The sequence below is a fragment of the Lithobates pipiens genome, unplaced genomic scaffold, assembly GCF_037356315.1.
Source record: "Lithobates pipiens isolate NorthernLeopardFrog02 unplaced genomic scaffold, aLitPip1_a1.2 Scaffold_23, whole genome shotgun sequence".
Classification (NCBI taxonomy): domain Eukaryota; kingdom Metazoa; phylum Chordata; class Amphibia; order Anura; family Ranidae; genus Lithobates; species Lithobates pipiens.
In genome coordinates, this window is record NW_027507785.1 from 164,392,266 (window position 1) to 164,412,225 (window position 19,960).

The following is a 19,960-nucleotide window of genomic DNA, read 5'->3' on the forward strand; positions in this document are numbered from 1 at the left end:
TCGGATTGACTCTATGCGAAAGGATCGGATGTTCAAGTGCCAATTCAGATCTTTGAGATCTAGAATGGTTCTTACCTCCCGTTTGGTTTTGGAACCATGAAAAGGTTTGATTAAAAACCTGTGCCCTGTTCTTCTAAGTGAACCTCTGACATCACCAACTGGGATAATAGATGATCCAGAGCTAGAGAGAGAGAGAGAGACTTCTTTTTCTCTGAATCCCTGGGAACATTAGATCTTAGAAAATGAGGAGACTTAAGTTCTCAGAACTCTAGTTTGTAACCTAGAGAAACTGAAGAAGCCACCCATCTGTCTTGACATTCACGAGGAGGCTTTAGCATTCTGCTTTGTGGGCTTTCTACCCCAACATCTCTTTTAAACCCTGGTGCCCCTTGGGGTCTTCCCCTTGAACCTGACGGTTGAGGCCGTCAAGACTGCCTAGAGGCTGATGCCTCTGGCACAGGTGAGGAAGCACACTTAAAAGGAGAAATGCTTGAACTTCTTCTTTGCTGGTAAAAGAGAACTTTTCCCATTAGAGATCCTTTGGATGCATTTATCCAGATCGTCTCCATATAGCCGTTCACCATGAAGGGGGAACTGGCCAAGAGTTGTTTTTTTTTACACGGTGCTTCGGCTGACCAATTTTCAGTCACAGAACTCTGCGAGAACGCACTAGTCCAAGCATAAGCCGTGGGGCTTGAATGATAGGATCTTTCATAGCATCTACTGTGAAAACGTGCGTCTGATACACTAGCCCATTGCTGGGCCTTCTGATCAGGCAAAATCTTAGGTATCTCCACAAACTGTTCCTAATGGACTGAGATACACCAATTTCTACAAGAACCGGCTGCGCTACTGAACTTGCTAGACATATTGCTTTTGGGAAGAAGTTCCAACTTTTTATCTGTTGGATCCTTTAAAATTAGCGCATTAACCAGCAGACACGTGAGACTTTGGTTCACTGAGGCAATTGCAGCATCCATTGCTGGAATTCCCATTTGTTATAGAAATCCTCTTCCATAGGATAAACTGTGGAGAATTTCTTAGGAGGATAATATTGTTTACCTGGATGCTCCCATTCAGAATACATAAGCTTTTTTAGCCATAAATGAATGGGAAAGGCATCCCCAGATGGGGGAGGTTTAAATGATCCCAAACCAGAGGTGGGTTCATCAAGAGCCTGCGCTGCAGGCAGCAACAAAAAGGTTTGACCCAAACTAGTAAGAGAGTGCACAAGCAACCTGTCTTGTGATACTAATTCCTCTATATTAGGATCCTCGGAAGAGGATATATTAGTATCTTCCAAATCTTTTGGAAGATCTTCCTGATCCCCTGCCCCTTGCATCTCAATAAGAGGGCCCTGAGCACTGGATGGGGATCTGCTATGTTTAGACCCACTATGGAGAGATACCATAGCATCAATCTTCTTTTCCAAATTGCAAATGGTAGAAGAGAAAAAACCTCCTGTGTGATATATACAGAGACTGAAGTGTCTAGTGCAGCTGCAACAGTCTGCCCTGACGGCTCAATCTGACCGGCCACATCACTCTCAGAGGAGGATAACATTCTTTTGGAAATAGATTTAGTTTATTGTAAAATTGCTCATTTTAAAGGCTTATATGCATGGTATTGTCATAAAAAGTGTTTGGGGACCTGGGCTTAATAATGCTTAAAGTGAAACAATAAAAGTGTAATATTCCTTTAAATTTCGTACCTGGGGGGTGTCTATAGTATGCCTGTAAAGGGGCACATGTTTCCCGTATGGATTTTAAGGGGAACCCCACGCCATTTTTTTTTTTTTTTTTTTTACATTTTGGAGCGGGGTTACTCTTAATAAAGAATTTCGGGGGGACCCCCGCACATTTTGTTTTCCTAATTTTGGTTTGGGGGTTCCCCTGTGGGGAAATACTCATGCCATTTTTATGAACTGTTATGTGTATTGTCGGACCCGACAATTCATTGCAGCCGCGAGTAGTTTTAAATTATTTTTTTTGCTTTAGAAATGTAATTTTGCTGTCAGACTGTTCTAAACATGGGAAACATGCACCCCATTACAGGCAGACTATAGACACCCCCCCCCCCCCCGGTATGAAATTTTAAGGAATATTACACTTTTATTGTTTCACTATCAGCATTATTAAAATCACTGCTCCCGAAAAAACGTCAGTTTTTAAAACTTTTTTTTTTGCATTGATACATGTCCCCTGGGGCAGGACCCAGGTCCCCAAACACTTTTTATGATAATAACTTGCATAAGCCTTTAAAATTAACACTTGATTATTCATGTTCGAGTCCCATAGACTTTAACGGTGTTCGCGTGTTTGAACAAATTTTTTGCCGGTTCGCATGTTCTGGTGCGAGCCGAACAGGGGGGTGTTCGGCTCATCTTTACCGCTGAGCTGCCTCGCGGTCTGTCTGTCTTTTTTTTTTCAAAAAAGAAATATGCTTTTGGCATATAGGTCCCTTGAAGGGGAAGATCCCAACATTGGGGGCGCAGGGGGAGAACCAGTCCCCCCTTTCTTACCGGAGGCTCTGCTTGTTGTGGCCAGAGGAGAGAAGGAATGAAGGCTTCTAACACAGCGCTGTTTCCAGCATCAGGCGTGAGTGCTCAATACAGCCCCCAGTAGTGACAGATAGGCATGACAACATTATAACTTAAAGTGGTTGTATACTGTTTTTGTTTTAACTTTTACCTACAGGTAAGCCTATAAAAAGGCTTACCTGTAGGTAAAAAAATATCTCCTAAACCTGTATGCAGGTCAGAAAAAAATAAAATAAAATTTCAGCGGGTTTACTACCGCTTTAAAAGGAGAAATTCATAAGAAAATCTCCACTTACCTTTCCTCGCTGCAAGGTTATCTGAGATAAACCCAATCTTGACCCTTCACAGTAGGCTCCGAAACCTTCAAGAACAGGGGAACCTAGAGGTTACCCACAATGCTGGACCTGCAACAGCACCCTGCCAGTAAAACTTTATGGCCTTACTACCAAAAAGTACTGGATCCCAGGGTCCAGCTCTCTAAAAAGAGCAGCATTTGCAAGCAAAACCTTGTTTCTTCAGACACGAGGCCCGGGTACCATTCCTTTAGCCCAAGAAAGGACACTCTGAACAGATCCGGTCAGCATGGCTAGTCCCAGCCAGGACTGCTTCCAGTGAAGCTCAGCACAGCACATCTTTACTTGTGACCAACACCTTAGACACTGGCGAAAAAACTGAGGACTCCCAGTAGTGGGAGGGGTTATATAGGAAGTGCACTTCTTGCCTCAGGGCGTGCCAGTGTCCATCATCCATCAGTGGTCCTATAGACCACATAGTAACTACTATGGCTCTGTGTCCCCTGATGTATGAAAATAAATTAAATTTATGCCATGCTACTGTTGCACTAGAATAATATCATAAGAACCAAATTCATGAGCAGTTTGCCAGACCTGTAGTAGGTCTAATACAGTTTCAGTTGCTGATATGCAAGTAGCATCTAATTAAGGTTGCCATCCATCGCTGTTTTCCATTTTTTTTAGATATGTGAATTATGCTGCTGCTGGCTCCTGTCCCTGCCCACCACCTGTCAGCCATGTGTAGCACACACTCGAGGAATAGTTTCAGAGCATTTGGCACTTTGGGTATTACTTACCAATTTGCTCTGCACTATGCCCTATGCATACGTTACCCAGAGCAAATGAGGCTCAAGTTTTCATTTAGCCATATCCCCCTCTCGCTGGCAACTCATTTGGCTTCACCCGCCATACGCAGCTGAGCACATAATTCTTATTATTGCACTTTTAATATGTTGCTCTCAGCAATTAAAGGGGTACCTGGGAGTGGACAAGCTTAAAAAAAAAAAAAAAAAAAACACCATAAAAAACTTTTTTCTACTCTAAAATTTAGAACTGAAGCACACAGCAGTAGCTGTCAGCAGGAATAAGCCTATTTTCTTGCAGTCATGGCTCCAACACACTGGAGGAAGTGTGTGAATGGACAGGCACTTAGAGTACAAGTATTACTGAAAAAACATACCTGGACAACATTTCTTCAGGAGAATTTTCTGCCAATTTCACCAGAACTCGGAGAGCTTGTTCCCGGACCATATCTCTCTTAGATGTCAAAATAGAGGATGACAAGAGGAACATAATATTTTTAAATAAAGGATGCCAATTTTGCTGATCACTGTTCAGCCTTTCATTTCTTAAAGAGCAAAGTTCCAGCTCAGCTTCTGGATTGAAAGATATTTGTGCTCGTTTCTCCTCGTTTGTCAACAGTAAGGTTTCTACTACGTCTAGACTGTAAAATACCAGGTAATAAAGGATTCCAAGGGACGCCAGAGCAGGTTCACTGAGACAAGATATTGCCTCCTCAACACTGGAAATTATGGTACGGTCCGTGCTGGAGGATGACAAAGATTGATTATCAGATGAACTCACTCCGCATTTCTCAAGTGGCTGCAAAGCTAGACAGTAAGCAGCAATATGAAACTCCACTAGAGGCAGTATGAGCACAGCTCCTGGAATTCGGGACATTTTATTGAGATTCTGCATCCTCCTTTGGGTTTTTGTAACCATCTTCTGCTCTGTCAAGTCATCACCCAGCGCAATGGAGTTTAGTCCAGTGATGGCCAATTTCTGTGCATCTTTCAAAGCAAGACACTGAACGGAAGACAGCGTACCAGAAATAGATTTTCCCGAGGTGCTTAAGAATACAAAATACTAATTATATACATGTGGGAAAAGGTCAGGTAAAGCAAGGTAGAAGATACACAAGTTTTTCTATGTCTCCTGTAACAGCTCACTTGCATACACCAAGACTAATTCGTTTTAGACAAAACAGATTAACAAAAGGAATAGGCAAGAAAGAAACACCTGTTTGCTGAAACCTTTAAAAAATACAATCTAAGACCCATGCATAGTGTGCATAACTGTTACTACTGTAATTATGCATCAAAACAATTATTAAGACATATACTTAGCAAAATTAGGGAAGTTACTATGCAATTCTGGACTGATCACCCTGGAAAGTTTTCCTCCCTCCTTTCTCTAAAATACATTTTTCATTACGGAAATGCATGTCCTGTCATAGTTGATCTTGGCTTTCCTGGCTTCAATGATTCCTCATTTACAACATGCAAAACAAGTGTGCAGCAACTGAAGAAATTTTGTTGTGCATACTTTCTTTGTGTTGATGATTCCATTGAAGCCAGAGTCTCTTTAAGATGCCCACAGAATTAGCATTTTCAGAAGTAAATCAGCAACAAACACCTGTGTATATCTATGTTCTAGTGAATTTTAAAGTTTGTTTGGGCCAAACTGGTCCAAGAGAACAATTTCCTTCACTAAGACATGCAACCGCTGTCAACGATGTATGAACTGTATGTAGCCTTAACTACATACAGTATACATTGCTGTATTCTGACAGAGGTCTTCCTATCTCACTTCTGGAACAAAATTGCATTAGGAAGGTGCACTGCTTAGCCATTCAAGGAAAACTTTGTATTTGTTGCATGAATACAAAGCTCCTTCTAAATAGCTGAGCTATAGATTGTGCAGTCATCCGCCTCAGCCAATTAGAGGAAGGCTCATATCAATTCAGAAAATATAAAACTGCCTGTGATTGACTGGGCAGTGCTCAGCCTAACTTAATTTTGTTCTGTGAGCAGAACAGGAAGTACTTATTTCCGTGGTTGGAACTTGGCTCTGTAAACTATGTCACCGAAGCTACATACAGTTCATACAACACTAACAGTTGCTGCATGTGTTAGTGAAGAAAAGAGTTTGGTCCAAACAAACAATTTGAAGCTTAATAAAATATGGAGTTCGGCTTTAAGCCGATAGAAAACACTGTTTACAGCTGGTTCTGATCTCTAATAAAAGACATAGAAGTCCTTCAATTTATATTTTTTTCAGTAGTGTAAAAATTCTGCAAATGAATATATTGGGCCAATTTTAAAGCAACTTTCTGTAAAAATAAGCTGGAGAGGCTGGTGGCAGGGAGAAAAATATGCTGATTGCTACCTGGCTGCTTAACCAATACACATAAATGATATTTAGCAATGTTTCACAGTTGGTAAAGCTTTAAAAATGAACATAATTTAAGTAGTTATTATTAACATAATTTAAGTAGTTATTATTAAAGTGTATGTTCACCTTTTCAGAAAAAAAAAATGAAAACATCCTGCAACCTCCGGATCCATTCAGTCCCTGCTGCACTTTCAATGCCTTGAAAAAAAGTATTCATACTCCTTCAAATTTTCCACATTTTGCCATGTTACAACCAAAAAGGAAAATGTATTTTATGCGATAGACTAACACAAAGCGGCACATAATTGTGAAGTGGAACCAAAAGGATAAAGGGTTTTCCAAAATTTTTAAAATAAATATCTGAAAAGTGTGGTGTGCATTTGTATTCAGCCTTCTTTACTCAGATACTCTTAACTAAATCAAGTGGAACCAATTGCCTTCAGAAGTCACCTAATTAGTAAATAGAGTCCACCTGTGTGTAATTTAATCTCAGTATAAATGCAGCTGTTCTGTGAAGCCCTCAGAGGTTTGTTAGATAACCTTAATGAACAAACAGAATCATAAAGGCCAAAAAACACACCAGACAGTGCACAAATATGGCATTTATGGAAGAGTGGCAAGAAGAAAGCCATTGTTAAAAGAAAGCCATGAGATGTCCTGTTTGCAGTTTGTGAGAAGCCATGTGGGGGACACAGCAAACTTGAAGGTGCGTTGGTCAGATGACACCAAAATTAAACTTTTTGGCCTAACAGAAAAATGATAGGTGTGGTGGAAAACTAATAATGCACATCACCCTGAACACACTATCCCCACCATGAAACATGGTGGTGGCAGTATCATGTGGTGGGGAAGCTTTCCTTCAGCAGGGACAGGGGAAGCTGGTCAGAGTTGATGGGAAGATGGATGGAGCCAAATACAGGGCAATCTTAGAAGAAAACCAGTTAGAGTCTGCAAAAGATTTTAAACTGGGGCGGAGGTTCCAGAGCTAAAATGAAATGGTTTAGATCAAAGCATATTCATGTGTTAGAATGGCCCAGTTACAGTCAACACCTAAATCCAATTCAGAAACTTTGGCAAGACTTAAAAATTGCTGCTCACAGACGCTCTCCGTCAAATCTGACAAAGATTGAGCTATTTTGCAAAGAATGAGCAAAAATGTAATTTTGGACGTGCAAAGCTGGTAGAGACATATCAAAGACTTGCAGCTGTAATTGCAGCGAAACGTGGTTCTACAACATTTTGACTCAGATGGGCTGAATACAAATGCACACCACACTTTTCAGGTGCTGTTTGTTCACTAAGGCTCTCTAAGCCCTTGTACACACGGTCGGAGAATCTGTCGGAATGAGTCTTATCAGACCGTGTCGTCAGATAATCCGACTGTGTGTGGTATGCATCGGACTGATTCCGTCCGAATCTCCGTCCGACCCAATTTTCCAACATGTTGGAAATATTTCCTGACCAACTGGGCCGGACGGACCTAATCCGATTATGTGTAGAGCATTTTCATCGGACCAAGTGCCACGCATGCTCAGATCAAATTCCTACATCAAAGCTATTGGCTACTAGCCTGAACGTAGTCCCATCGTAACGAAATTACGTCATCACGTTCTGAAAGATCGGATTTTTCGCCAACTTGGTCCGACCGTGTGTATGCAACAGTTTCGGACACAATCCGTCAGACTAAATCCGACGGGCAAAATCTGACGGATTTGGTTGGCAAAATCTCTGGCCGTGTATACGTGGGCTTACACACCTATGAGGGCTTCACAGAACAGCTGTATTTATTCAGAGAATAATTTACACACAAGGGGACTATTTTTTAACCCTTTCATGACTAAGCCTATTTTTGACATTTGGGGTTTACAAGCTAAAATCCATATTTTTTGCTAGAAAATTACTTAGAACCCCCAAACATTATATATATATATTTTTTAGCAGAGACTCTAGAGAATAAAACGGCGACTGTTGCAATATTTTATGTCACGCGATATTTGCGCAGTGGTGTTTTAAACGCAACGTTTTGGGGAAAGGGACACTTTCATGAATTAAAAAAAAACTAAACAATAAAATTCGCCCAATTTTTTTGCATAATGTGAAAGATAATGTTACGCCAAGTAAATAGATACCAAACATGTCACACTTTATAATTGCATGCACTCGTGGAATGACGACCAACTACGGTACCTAAAAATCTCAATAGGCGACGCTTTAAAAAAAAATTCCGGTTACCAGGTTTGAGTTACAGAGGAGGTCTAGTGCTAGAATTATTGCTCTCGCTCTGACGATCGCAGCGATACCTCACATGTGTGATTTGAACACCGTTTACATATGTGGGCGCGACTTCCATATGCATTTTCTTTGCTGTGCGAGCTCGAGGCGACGAGGGGGGAGGGGGTGTCACTTTAAAAAAATAAAAATAAAATTCTTATTTATTTTATTAATTTTTCAATTAATAAATTGTTTTTAAAAGTAAATGAATAATTTGATCAATTTATTGCTGTCACAAGGAATGTAAACATCCCTTGTGACAGCAATAGGTGGTGACAGGTACTCTTTATGGAGGGATGCCCCGCCTTTACACTTCAAAGTATTCAGATCGCTGAAAACAGCGATTCTGAATACTGTATATTTTTTTAAATCCGGCGCCATTGGCAGCCGAGTAAACAGGAAGTGACGTAATGACGTCGCTTCCGTGTTTACAATTAGGAGACTGGAATGACGCCACTTACGGCGTCATTCCAGTCCCTCCCTAGCCGCTGGAAGCAGCGGATGTGCTTTTAGCCGCATCGGGTTGTTATGGCCGGAAAGCCAATCGCCCGCTCTAAAAAACGGTACTGGGATGATGCCTGCAGGTGCGAGCATCATCCCGGTATACCCCGCGGAAGCCGAGTACGCACATCTGCGTACGCTCGGCGGGAAGGGGTTAATTAGGTGACTTCTGAAGGCAATTGGTTCCAACAGATTTTAGTTAGGGTTATCAGAGTAAAGGGGGCTTGAATGCAAATGCACACAACACATTTCTGATATTTTTATAAGAAAAAATATTGAAAACCATTTATCATTTTACTTCTACTTCACAATTATGTGCCACTTTGTGTTGGTCAATCACATAAAATACATTTACATTTTTGGTTTTAACATGAAAAAATGTGGAAAATGTAAAGGGGTATGAATACTTTTTCAAGGCACTGTACCTTCATGGGTAAGTAGTGGTCAGTTCCCACGCAGGCAGTGTTGTGATCTGTGGAAAACAGTGCAGCGCTTAATGTGTAACACGTGACTGAATGTAGTGAAACAATAAATCAGGAAAAAAACTTTCAAAGATAATGTTTCCAAAAAGTAAAACATCAATGATAAACAATACACATGTGCATATTGTGCAATAAACAAAAAATGGGTTATTAAACCAAAAAAAGGGTCAAAAAAAACACTTTTAGAAGGACAAAAAATAATTATTTAAACTACAGCTTAGTGCTGTGAAGCACAAACTTGTGATTAAGTGAAAAAAACAAACAACAAAATTGAAAAACAAATCAAAACAAATCCCATGCTTTTTTTTTACCCTTTTTTTGGTTTAATAACCCATTTTTTGTTTATTGCACAATATGCACATGTGTATTGTTTATCATTGATGTTTTACTTTTTGGAAACATTATCTTTGAAAGTTTTTTTCCTGATTTATTGTTTCACTACATTCAGTCACGTGTTACACATTAAGCGCTGCACTGTTTTCCACATTTCTGTTAGTTGGACCTAGTATCTGGTTTTTTGTGCTCAGCTGCTATTTTCTTAATTGATTTTTCCCATATCAACTATTTTTTTACCAAGCGCAAGTTTCACTCCTTTTGTTTTTTAGTGTTGTGATCTGGTGATATTAAATCCCCCATTTTTCTTCCCCTTCTTTCTGTATGGCTTCTGGGGTGGATTAGACTGATTCTGATTGGTCAGCGTCCACATGTGACCAACTACTCACTTGCTTGTATGGCCTCTACGCACAGGTGATCCTTGGAGAACATCTAAGTTACCACTAAGGAGATGGTACAAACCAAATGGACCTCCAGGATGTGACTGTTGCATCAAACTATTTAGTAAAATTGAACCTAATAAGGTGTTAAAAAACAAAACAAAATTAGTATATTCTAGTAAAATGTGGAAAAACAAACCAAACCATACCTATAAACAGAGTACCTTACAATAATTAAAGCTGAATGCCAGGCAGATACAGGACACAAACTAATGCAGCTCTGTAATCATTAATACACCAGTAAACATTAGTTAAATCAAAAATGCTTTTCCAAATACAAACATGTCTGTATCTCTAATGCCACGTACACATGACCGGAATTTCCAGCAGACTAGGTCCGACGGTCTTCCCGACGGACTTTCGGCGGAGTTCCGATGGACTTTACGAACAAACGGACTAAGTCCATTCGTTATGAACGTGATGACACAACACGAGACAAAAAAAGGAAGTTCAATAGACAGTAGCCAATAGCTTCCCTTGCGTCGTATTTGGTCCATCGGACCAGCATACAGATGAACAGTTTTCCCGACAGGAATTTAGTCTGTCAGACAGATTTGAAACATGTTCTATTTCTAGGTCTGTCAGATTTTTTAAACGGATTGTCTAACGGACTGATTCTGTCTGACCTAATCTGCCGGAAAGTCCGGTCGTGTGTACGTGGCATTAAATCGCCAGTACATGAGGGGCAGAGCAATTTCAAGTTACAGAAGATCACTAGGAAGGAAGATACAGTTCACAGGAACTGAAAAGCACACTACATTTCTGATTAAGATCAATGGGTACTTTCTGTATTTGCTTAAAATATTCTTAGCTTTTAAAAAAAAAAAATGAATATTTTTATTACAGCTTACCTGTAAAATCCTTTTCTTGGAGTACATCCTGGGACACAGAGCCTAAGTTAGTACTTAATGGGTCATGGGCAACCTTTAGATGTTGACACTGGTATACCCAATCAAGGAAGTTCACTCCCTATATAACCCCTCCTCCTTCCAGGAGCACATCAGTTTTTGTAGCAAAGCAATATACTTAAATCACAAAAGAGGAGAGGGACATCTGTGTCCCATGATGTACTTCAAGAAAAGTATTTTACAGGTAAGCTGTATTAAAAATCCTATTTTCTTTATCGTGCATCATGGGACACAGAGCTTAAAGTAATTACTTAATGGGATGTCCCATAGCAATGCTACTTGAGGGGAGGGAGAGAAAACCCGTAGGGTACCCCCAGATTGGAGGACTTATACTGCTGCCTGCAGCACACAGCGCCCAAAGGCGATATCCTCATACCTTCTTGTATCCACCTGATAACATTTTTGTGAATATATGTACTGAAGACCAAGTAGCGGCCTTACAGATCTGAGCCATGGTGACGCACTGCCCAAGAAGCACTAACCTCCCTGGAATAGTACGCCTTAACTTGAAAAGGGTGCATCTTACCTATTAAATTATAAATTTTAATTATAAAACTTGCCAAATCCACTTAGCGACAGTGGATTTTGCGGCTGCCTGTCCTTTCTTAGGAGCCTCTGGCAGAATAAATAAGACATCAGTCTTAAGAATCTGAGAATTTTTCTCTAGATAGATTCTCACTGCTCTCACCACATCAAGACAATGTAGTGACTTTTCTTTCCTGGAACATGGTCTTGGAAAAAAAAGATGGCAGGACAATATCTTGGTTCAGGTGAAAACCTGAAACCACTTTTGGCAAAAAGCCTGGACGAGGGCGTAACACCACTCTGCATTCATGAATAATCAAATATGGCTCTTTACAAGAAAGAGCAGCCATTTCCGAAAACCCCCCTTGTTGAGGAAATGGCAACCAAAAATACCAGCTTCCTTGTCAGAAGTACTAAGGGAATATGCTGTATCGGTTCAAATGGCTTATTTGTAACACTGATAAAACTAAGTTCAAGTCCTAAGGGCTTAAAGGTGATTTAACCAGTGGATTTATCTGCATAACCCCCTGCATAAAACCCCGGACTAAGAATACGTAGCAAGCAGTATTTGAAATAAAATCGATAAGGCTGAGACTTGGCCCTTAATAGTACTCAAGGTCAACTTCATCTCTACGACTAATTGTAGAAAGGCAAGAATTCTGCCTATGATATATCTCAGAGGGTGTCAACCCTTGGATTCACACCAGGAAACATAAGCCTTCCAGACTATAAATGTATAGTTCTGGAAGCTGGTTTCCTTGCATTAATCAAAGTAGAGATAACTGACCCGGAAAGCCCAAGTTTCTTCAGAATGTGGGTTTCAATAGCCAGGCCGTTAAAATTGGCATTCGTAAAGTAGGATGGAATATCGGCCCCTGTGAGAACAGGTCTGGCCTTAGTGGACGGGACCATGGATCCTCCACTGCCATCTTTACAATTTCTGCATACCATGACCTTCTGGGCCATGTTGGTGTTGGCAAGAATTACCGGTTTTCTTTCCAGCTTGATCCTGCAAAGAAGTTGAGGTAGAAATTGAATAGGGGGAAATAAATAGATCAGTCAGAACTGATCCCCCAATGTCACCAACACATCTGTTCTGCATGCGAATGGACCCTTTGTTGTGGACACAAAGTTGACTAACTTTATGTTGAACTGGACGCTAGAAGATCTATGTCCAGAGTCCCCCATCTTTGACAAACAGCCAGAGAATATGTCCGGGTGAAGAAACAATTTCCCTGGGAATAATCTTCTGGCGACCTAAGTAGTACACCTGACAATTTTCTATTCCTGGATTGAAGACTGCCGATGGGCAGAAAGAAATATTCCATGCCTAAGTTAAAATATGGTTCATCTCTCTCTGCACTGAAGAGACTCTTGGTGTCCCCTTGGCGATTGATATAGGCCACAGCTGTGGCATTGACGGATTGGATCCTGACAGGACAATCCCTTAACCTGAAAGTCCAGGCTTTCAGAGCTAGACGTACTGCCCGAATTTCTAGGATGTTGATGGGCAAAGCTCTTTTGGTTCCTGAATACTGTCTTTGGACAGTTGTCTTCTCTGTCGTTACCACTTTCCAGATAACTGGTCTGAAGGATTTACCTTTTAGCAGATTCTTTAGTAACCAATTGAGGCTTTGGGACACCCTTGGGGACAGCAGCATTGGCAAGTCCAAAGCATGGATCGTTTTGTTCCAAGCAGATAGAATACCGTTTTTCAACAGTCTCGAATGGAACTGGGCATAGGGAACTGCTTCGAATGAAGCCACTATCTTTCCTAACAACCTCATGCAAAGGCGAATGACGTGATCTCCTTTGGACCCGACCCTCTGCACCAACTCTCTTATGGAGTCGTTTTTTGCCTGGGCAAGAACACCTTTCTCTGGGCTGTATCTATGATCAGACCCAAATACTCCAGATTTTTTAGCTGTTTTAAGAGAGACTTCTCTAGGTTGAGAACGTAAACCCAGACTTTTCCAGGTAACTGGTAATGTGTACACCTTACTCCGAACACCATTTGGTCTATTAGCAATAGATTGTCTAGGTATGCCAATACTGTTCATGCGCTTAACCTGGCTCGAGGTGGGGCTAGCACTTTTGTGAACACTTGGGGCATTGTAGCTGGCCCAAAGGGCAAGGCTACAAACTGAAATGCTGTTCTACTTCAAACTGCAGAAACCTTTGGTGAGCTGGAAATATATGGACATGCAGATATGCATCCCTGATGCCAACAGATGCGAAAAGTTTTCCTCCTTGTAGGATAGAAACTACTGACCTGATCGACTCCATAGAAAGAAGTGAATATTCAGGAACTAATTTAGATTCTTTTAGATCTAGAATGGATCTGTTGAATTTCTGCGTGGATCTGTACATGGACAGGAAACGCATGAAAAAGGCAGTGAAGTCATTAAGGAACCTAAGAAGAAACAGAACTATCAGCTGACTCTACTAGAGGTAGCTTGAAAGAGGTATTTACTATCTCTGTAAGAGATTTGTACCAGCAATCTCTCAGATTGCGAGGCTGAAAAAAGGTTCAACTCCAGTTGTCTCCTCCGCAGAGATCGGTTTGCCTTTCTTTAGGATAAACCCTCATCCTCTACCCCTTGATAATAGGTCTAAGATGGGGAGTGGGATCTAACATGCTTCCTATCCTTGTGGTTAAAGTCGCTAAGTTTCCTTCTAGGCCCTGTAGGGCGGAGGAAAAACGCATTTCCAATCATGTATACAGGGGCTCATGATTTCTCCGCTAGAGTCTGATGGTGGATGCCATCGCCACTGCCTAGAGGCAGCTATCCCTGGCGCAGCAGAAGGAGTCTGTTTAAATAAAAGGTCATTTAAACCTTCTCTTGGGCAAGAGTGTACCTTTCCCGCTAGAAATCATTTGGATGTATTTGACCAAATCCTCCCCAAATAGGTGCTCCCCATGAAAAGGGAAACTAGTCAGAAGGTTTTTTGCAAGATACTTTGGCTGAACAACTTTTTAACCATATGGTCCTACACATGTGTTTAAGCACAAGCGCAAGGCGGGACGCTTTGTGAATAGGAGTCTTTCATGGCAAAACATAGCTCCTTTGGTATGTCGGCTAACTCACGGGCCTGTTGTACAGGGACTTCCCTGAGGGCCTCTTTGAACTGCTCCTTTAGAGACTGACAGATGCCTGTTGCAGCGACTGCAAGCTAAGAAACGGCACCCGTCAGGAAAAAGAGGATTTTAACAAAAATTCCAACTTCTTATCTGTTGGATCCTTAAGCATTTGTGCATTGTCTACCGGACAAGTTAAATTTTTATTGATGGTGGAAATCACAGAATCTACTGCTGGTACTTTCCATGTTTTGAGAATTTCTCCTCCATGGGATATAGAACTGAGAAAATCTTTGGAGGGGGAAAAATGCTTATCCGGATGATCCCATTCAGCATAAATAAGCTTTTCTAGTAATGCATGGATCAGAAACGCATGAAAAGGCTGTAAAGGTTTTTAAGAACCCAAAGAAGGGACCGAACTTTCAGCTGACTAAAACCTAGCCTTTTAGTGGGCCCTGAGGACAGGGTTTATGACCACTGGATTGCAAGGTTGCATAAGGTTCATCAACACTTGCTTCCTCCACAGAGGAAAAATCAGCTTGTTTTTCTATGTGATCGCCTGAGGGTAATACCTCATCCTGTGCCCACTGTTCCCTTGGTAAAGGGTTTGAGATGGGGAAGGGGGATCTAGCATGCTTCCTATCGCCTTGAATGGGGAATGCGATTAAAGCCATTAATCTTTGTTCTAAGTCCTGTAGGGCAGAGGAAAATGCATCTTCAGTCACGTATACAGGGACTGAAGTGTGAGAAGCAGTTGTGCCACCAATAAGTTCCAATGACTCACCCTGGCTTGCCATATCTGGTATCTCCAGAGAGGACAACAGTGTGGAGGCATCACTGAAGTTCCCAGCGCCTGAGGAGGCATTTTTGGCACCCTTGTGGCAGCTCTGGAAGTCACAATGCTGAGCGCAAAGGCACATTAAGACAAATATACTATTTGCTGAGCAATAGTTTAGCAATAATGTTACCATACAGTTTAGTTTCCTCAATTTGGGGGTAGGTGGGAGAAGAAGATTTTGTTCAATTCAAACCCCCTCATGCAACTGGGACCATATAAGCTGTTGTAGCTGGACAGAGCTGCTGAAAAACAACGTAATAAGGTATGTGTATCTTTACTCCCTCTAGAGGAGATTTTTTAAGGCATTACAATGTTTAATATATGGAACAAAGGCATAGGTGGACTTTTTACAGCTCCTAAGCTTCTAACCTTTCCTTATCCTTTCTGCAGGATACTGCTAAAACAGACAGGTCCAGACTTCACCCATCATGGCGGACTGCGTTAGTAAACCTTCAAAGACCAAGTCCCTTTTAATAGAGGTTCCACTACTTTGGACCTGTATAGCCCCCCCCCCCCCCCCCCCCCCAGGAGAAACTTTAGGTAATGTAGCAAGACTTGAAAAAAGAGTCTTGGTTCCTAGGGTCCAGCCCTCAAAGAGACGCGTTACAGCCAAAACCTTGTTCTTCTATGCGAGGCCCATGTAGCATCCTGTGGCCTCAGTGGCGTGGATGGATCTGGTTGTGGAGGTTTTTTAAATCCAGCATGGATCCCTCCTGGAGCTCCTCAGAGCACATCTTCACTCGTGACCAACACCTTAGACACTGGTGAAAAAACTGATGTGCTCCTGGAAGGATGAGGGGTTCTATAGGGTGTGAACCTTGATTGGGTATACCAGTGTCAACACCTGAAGGTGGCCCATAACCCATTAAGTAATTACACAGGCTCTGTGTCCCATGATGTACGATAAAGAAACAAATACAGTCACCACATATAGGGATTATAGGCTGCAATATATTGCCATTTTGCTCTGGACTTTAGTTATTTTTGAAGTATCTGAATTAGACTTGCAATCAACTAGGAAAAAATAAACATCTGTTGGGGTAAATCTCTGGCCTGAAGCTGAATGTTGCAGCAACATCTGAGCGGGGTGCTGAGGGGGAAGCTGCACATTGAAGGTTTTGTTTATCTTAATGCATAGAATGCCTTTCCAACCACTCTAACCACTTAAAGACCAGCCTCGTTTTGAGATTTTGGTGTTTACATATTTAAAACTTTTTTTTGCTAGAAAATTACTTAGAAAAACAACATATAATGTTTGGGGTTCCTAACACCCTAGAGAATAAAATGGCGGTCATTGCAATACTTTTTTTCACACCGTATTTGCGCAGCAGTCTTACAAGCACACTTTTCTTTGGAAAAAATTCACTTTTTTGAATAAAAAAAATAAGACAACAGTAAAATTAGCCCAATTTTTTTATATTGTGAAAGATAATATTACGCTGAGTAAGACCCCTTTCACACTGGGGCGTTTTTCAGGCGCTTTAGCGTTAAAAAAAAAAGCGCCTGTAAAGCGCTTGCAAGAAACCTCATCTGCAGTCCTAATGTGAAAGCACAAGTGCTTTAAGAGCCCTTTCACAATGTCAGCGCTCGAAAAACGCTTGTAAAGCGCCGCTTAAACTAGCAGCGCTTTACCAGCGTTTTTCGAGCATTATTAGGGAGCTTTTAACCCCTGCTGGTGGCCAAATAAAGGGTTAAAAGCGCCCACAAAACGCTGCTGCCAATAGCGTTTTTCATGCGTTTTACAGGTGCTTCCCATTGATTTCAATGGGAAGGGGCACTTTAGGAGCGTTGTATTTATCGCTCCAAAAGCGCTGCAAAGAAGCTGCAAAGAAGCTGCTTGCAGGACTTTTTTGACACCCTGCCAGCGCAGCGCCTCGGTGTGAAAGCACTCGGGATTTTACATTGGGATTGCAGTTGCAGCTTCTTTCTGGCGCTTTTTTTAACGCTAAAGCGCCTGAAAAATGCCCCAGTGTGAAAGGGATCTCGGTGTGAAAGCACTCAGGCTTTTACATTGGGATTGCAGTTGCAGCTTCTTTCAGGAACTTTTTTTTTAACGCTAAAGCACATGAAAAACGCCCCAGTGTGAAAGGGGTCTAAATTGATACCCAACATGTCACGCTTCAAAATTGCGCCAGCTCATGGAATGGCGTCAAACTTTTACCCTCAAAAATCTCCATAGGCGACGTTTAAAAAAATTCTACAGGTTGCATGTTTTACGTTACAGAGGTCGTCTAGGGGTAGAACTATTGCTCTCGCTCTACCGATCGCAGTGATACCTCATATGGGGTTTGGCCTCCGTTTTCATTTGCAGGATGCATATCATATGCTACTCATGTGTGCGTTCACTTCTGCGTGCGAGCATGTCGGGACGGGGCGTTTTAAAAAAAAAAATCTTATTTATTTTACTTGATTTTAGTTATTTTTACACGGTTTAAAAAAAATAAAAAAATTTAAAAATTGGGTCACGTATTTCCCTTTAACATCCCTTGTAATAGAAAAAAGCTTGACAGGTCCTCTAAAATTTGAGATCTGGGGTCAAAAAGTCCTCAGATCTCATATTTGGACTTGCAATAAAAAAATAAAAGAAACATTTTTTTTTGTGATTTGAAAACATGACATTGAAAAAATGTGCCTTAAAGAGGTATGGGCGGAAGTGACGTCGCTTCAGCCCCGATATGGTATGGAGATGGGTGGGGGCCATCTTGCCCTCCCTCGTATCCATACCAAGCAGGAGACAGGACCCGATCGCGGGAGAGCGGTGGGAGGGGGGTGGCAACTCTCCCGACACCGATAACGGTGATCTCGCGGCAAATCCACCGCAGAGGCCACCATTATCATAAACATAACCGGTGCCTGAAGAGATGGATATCTCGGTTGTGGCAGCAGCTGCTGCCATTACCGAGATATCCCTCTTCAAAAAAGGGACGTACATCGGCGTGCACTGGTCGTGAAGTGGTTAAAAAGGGCAACGTTAAAATTGCAAAATGTGCGACTGTGTATGGGACTTCTACTTAATCACTTCATATTTCACATGTATGGCATTTGGGATTTTATTTAGGACTTTTTATTTGCACTATTGCAATTTGCTATCTACATTCATGTTTGTGTGTGTCACTTCTATTTGATTGACGACTTTAAATGACATGCAAACAAAAGTGAAGCATATGAACCATGTACACAATCTACTACAACACTTCTGACATTTAAAAAGGAAAAACAATTTTTGTTTAAATGAGAGTTTCCCACTGCTTGTTGTTACCAATGCACTGCCTCTGGTAGCTGAAGCAATATTTTCATACAAATTGAAGGGATCTTGGAAAGTAAAACAACTTAAAAATGTAAAACTAAAGCGTTAAAAGGAAAAAACGCAGAAGCCAATTTATATATTTGTGTTTCTTGACCGATCACTTACACACCTTGGGTGTTCATCCTCTGCATACCGCAAGACCTGGAAAATACTTTTGCTTGCTTAATTGTTGCATAGGACACTTCAATCTCTACAGAAAAAAAAATTCAAAAACAGAAGCCATTTTTTTTTTTTACTGATCATATCTATCAAATAGCATTTTTGACTTGTTGTAAATTCATTTTCTTGGAGCATTTTACTGTACCCAGAAGGAGTATTCGGGAGTACAGTTATGAGGCTGCTGTTAGCAGACTTAAAACTGGCAAGAAAGGCTGAAATAACAGTCCAGTATAACCCCCTCCCAGTTACAGCATGCCTCAGTTTTTTTTAGCAAGCAATAGCAGCAGTGGATCATAACAGGTTGGAGAGACCCGTGTCCCGTAATGCACTCCAAGAAAAGTATTTTACACAGATTCAAAATTCCAGTTTTCTTAATTGTACATTACAGGCTACAAGAAGAATTTTTTTGGAACACATGGATATCCAAAAGCAGTTTAACGGAGAGGTGGCAACAGAATAAAAAAAGGGCTAAAACAGACTTATAAGAACAAACAAGGCAAACAAGGAGGCTCAATCAAGCTGTCTAAAGAACCTTATGAGCAAAGCCAGCATTAAAGAGGAAGTAAACCCTGATGAGTTTACTTCCTCTTTCATTCCCTGCAAAGGCAAAGCATAATGGACTACTATGCATCGCATAGTAGCCCATTATGTGTCACTTACCTGACACAGGAGCCAGCGAAGTCGCCGCTGTCCCCTGTAGTCCGCCGCATCCATCTTGTTGGTGGGGTCTCGCAGCTCCGCCGATGTCATTCGGCGAAGCCGCGATGACGTCACTCCCGCGCATGCGCACGGGAGCCGACATGCGCGGCAGCTCCGTCGCTGAGAATGCCGCGCTCAGTGCGCCTGCGCGCCGCCGTCTACGGCGCATGCGCCGTAGACAGCGGTGCCTGTTTTTGGGCAAATATCTCCTAAACCATATAGGTTTAAGAGATATTGCTTGGACCTAAATCTAGGCTTACCTGTAGGTCAAAGTGGTTTGTAAGGGTTTACAACCACTTTAACATGTGAGCAGATTACCAGGTAGCAGGCTTGCAAATCTGAAAAAAAGGCTGCCTGGTGCTGAAAAGTTCATGAAGAACTAGCGGAATGAGAACCAGGCTGTCCCCAACAG

At 41.6% G+C, this 19,960-nt stretch overlaps 1 protein-coding gene across 6 annotated transcripts in view; it reads right to left on the bottom strand.

Moving 5' to 3' along the window:
- Nucleotides 1-19,960, bottom strand: part of ATRIP (ATR interacting protein) — a 266,310-nt gene that overhangs the window by 108,023 nt on the left and 138,327 nt on the right. For 5 of the 6 annotated variants that reach the window (XM_077452542.1, XM_077452537.1, XM_077452538.1 and 2 more), the window contains 3 exons: nucleotides 18,800-18,880; nucleotides 9,983-10,109; nucleotides 4,013-4,681 (listed from right to left, as the gene is read on the bottom strand). In XM_077452542.1, coding sequence (XP_077308668.1) covers nucleotides 4,013-4,681; nucleotides 9,983-10,109; nucleotides 18,800-18,880 — 877 coding nt within the window. The remainder of the gene's footprint in view (nucleotides 1-4,012; nucleotides 4,682-9,982; nucleotides 10,110-18,799; nucleotides 18,881-19,960) is intronic. The other variant, XM_077452541.1, reaches the window with a different exon arrangement.